At 60.9% G+C, this 2,770-nt stretch overlaps 1 protein-coding gene across 1 annotated transcript in view; it reads right to left on the bottom strand.

Moving 5' to 3' along the window:
- Positions 1–2,770, bottom strand: part of VOLCADRAFT_119536 (uncharacterized protein) — a gene marked incomplete at both ends in the record, with an annotated part of 11,158 nt that overhangs the window by 556 nt on the left and 7,832 nt on the right. The window contains 5 exons of the mRNA XM_002956827.1: positions 21–149; positions 374–583; positions 1,860–1,914; positions 2,142–2,273; positions 2,671–2,691. Of these exons, the coding sequence (XP_002956873.1) occupies positions 21–149; positions 374–583; positions 1,860–1,914; positions 2,142–2,273; positions 2,671–2,691 (547 nt within the window). The remainder of the gene's footprint in view (positions 1–20; positions 150–373; positions 584–1,859; positions 1,915–2,141; positions 2,274–2,670; positions 2,692–2,770) is intronic.

The raw sequence follows: 2,770 nt of genomic DNA, 5'->3' as shown, positions 1-2,770 counted from the left end.
CGCTGCCGCAGGAGCTGCACCGCCGCCGCCGCCACCGCCGCCGCCGCCGACGCTAGAACGCGGTGGCGTCGGTCGCCGTTGGAAGCCACCGCGGGCTGCTGCCGCCACCTCAGCCGGGAGGGCCCCGGCGGCGTCCGCGACACTGCCGCCTGAATGCCCAGGAAAGGTGATGACGATGGTGTTGGTGATGGTGGCCCATTGGGGGGTGGAAGAAACAGCGCGTTGATGAAAAGCAATGAAGAGTGTGGAAGCCACTCCAAAAGAGGGGCTGACGTCGACACGCAAAAGGTGGCCAAAGATAATAAACGTACCCTCCCTCGACTCACCCAATCCGTACATTTTCACACACCCACACACACACTGCTGAACTCACCATGGAAAGATTGTGGCGGTTGTGGCGGTTGAGATAGGAGTGGCGCAGGTCCGCTGGTGGCGCCAACGGACGGCAATCGTGACGGCGGCAGCGGCGGCAGCGGGCCCCCTGGAGCCTCCTGGTATCCTGATGGTGGGAGATCCGGACCTCCGCCGCCGCCGCCGCCGCCGCTGCCACCACCTCCATCAGCTCGGACACTGAGAGAGGGCGCTGCGAGGCCGGTTGTTGACCCACGAGGAGAGGGCTCCTGGACGCTTGCCCATGTGGGGTATTGGTTGAGGTGTTGGTTGAGGTGGTTGTTGTGGAGGTAGTTGTGGAGGTGTTTTCGCATGGGGGAGAAAAAGGGGAGTTGGGGCGAGGGCGGGTTGTGCAACCGGTGTGCGTGTGCATGTGGGGAAAAGCGGGAGCTGCATGTTTCTTCTTCGGACAGTTATTGTTGTTGTTGCAGCAGACTACCAATGACAGTAGCGATAATGAGGAAATAATGCAAAAAGCAAAATAGTTACGTAAGATAAAATTTGTTCCTGACGAAGTTATGAAACGCAAACCCTAAGCCTTGCAGGACTAACTTTTTGGCTGTAGAAATGCGCCTCTCTAACTCGTCATGTAGACCTCAAGCGCGTAGGCAATGGTAATAAAGAGCGCCAGGAACCGTCAGTGGGTCAAAAGACCCCTAGGACATGCTAACCACCTTCCCTGGCTGCTGCTCCTACTGCTCCTGCGCTCCTGCTCCTGCTGCTCCTGCTGCTGCTATTGTTATTGCTGCTGCTGCTGCTACTGCTGCTGTTGCCCCTGCTGCTTCCCCAGGTAGTTGATTATTTCAACGCAACAACAAAACACATGCTTTCACCGCGAATCCCCGCTTTCCCTCCGCTTTTCCTTCCCCCGTTCCACACACAGATATACACACGTACACGCACAAACCTACACGCCCTCGCCCCTTCCCCGCTCTCACCTCTTGTGCGGGTGCCAGTGCCCCTCCTCCGCCCGCATCCGAACCTCCCCACACACCGCCACCACCACCCATAGCGGCAGCAGCAGCAGCAGCAGCAGTCGCAGTCGCAGCGCCACTGGAGTGACCCGACGCGGCCACATCCAGCCTGGCCAGTCGGGATATGCGGGGAGCACCCCCTCCCCCCCCTCCTCCCCCTCCTGCTCCCCCTCCAGCCCCCGGGGAGGGCGAGCGGGGGAGGGGCCCCGGCCTCCGAGTGCCCCGACTCGCCTGGTGGTAATGAGAACGTGTGTACGGGTCGCGGGTGTTGGGGTGCAGCTGTTGGGGGGTGGGGCTACGGGTATGGGGAGGTTGTGGCGGGACTCCAAAAGGGAGCGGGGATGCTGCATGCTAAAAGGAAAGCGTCAACAGGGCCCAACACGTCAAAGGTACAGGGGAAGGTACGGCGGGCGTACGGCGGAGGTACGGCAAAAGAAACGGAGTAAAAACCAAGTGGGTGGTTGAGGATGTGGGTTGGTGGGGCATGTGGCGCACCTGGAGGTGATGGGTGAGGAGGTGGAGATCTCAGGGATTGGGGAAAATGTCGTACCTTTGACCAAGGTAAGTTTGATTGGTTAGTTGATTAGTTGATTGGGGGGTTATTACCATCACCCAAGGCCTTTCCTTACGCCCATTCGAGTAGCCCTCTGCCCTAACCTGTCCAAGCTGCTTCTACCGGGTGCGAATCCCGGCATCAGCCCTTGCTTTACATCACACCCAACAAGCCCTCCCCCTCCCCCCCAAGTCCCCCCCAAGTCCCCCCGGCTCCACACCCACCTCGTTCACTGGCCCTCCCGCCCGCGTAACCCGGGCTGCCCGAGTGATGGTGAGGGTGGCTTTGGACGAGTGTACGGCACCGTCCTTGTTGGAAACCAGGCAGTGGTAGGCGCCCTCGGAGTCCAGGGAGGTCTGCGGGCGCCCGAGGGGGAGAAGCGGGGGTGGAAGGGGTTGTTGGGGAGCAGGAGGGGAAGCGGGAAAGCGGAGGAGGGAGGTGGTGGGGAAGGGGAGGATAGCGGACATGCGAAGGATGAACGGGTGTGTATGTGTGTATGTGTGTATGTGTGTATGTGTGTGTATGTGTGTATGTGTGTGTATGTGTGTGCCCAGGGTATTGCAGTGGCACTCGCATACGTCCCTCCTCCCCCCTAAAACTTTCAAGCTCCCCTTTTCCCTTATCCTCCTCCCCCAAACCCCTTTCCCCTTCCTTCCCCCCGTCACCCCGTCACCCCGGCCGCCTGTCTCCCGCCCCCCTCCCGCCCTCCCACCTGCCTACCTACCTACCCATCCCCCACACCCACCCACCCACCTGCACCAGCACCAGCTCCGGCTGGTCGGCAGTGGCCAGCAGCAGCCGCCGGTCGTCCTTGTGCCATTCGTACGTCAGGGGAGGTAGACCCTGCGTATTG

The sequence above is a fragment of the Volvox carteri genome (genome assembly GCF_000143455.1).
Source record: "Volvox carteri f. nagariensis unplaced genomic scaffold VOLCAscaffold_66, whole genome shotgun sequence".
NCBI lineage: Eukaryota > Viridiplantae > Chlorophyta > Chlorophyceae > Chlamydomonadales > Volvocaceae > Volvox > Volvox carteri.
The sequence above is the reverse complement of the archived record's forward strand: the minus strand, read 5'-3'. Positions and strand labels throughout refer to the sequence as shown.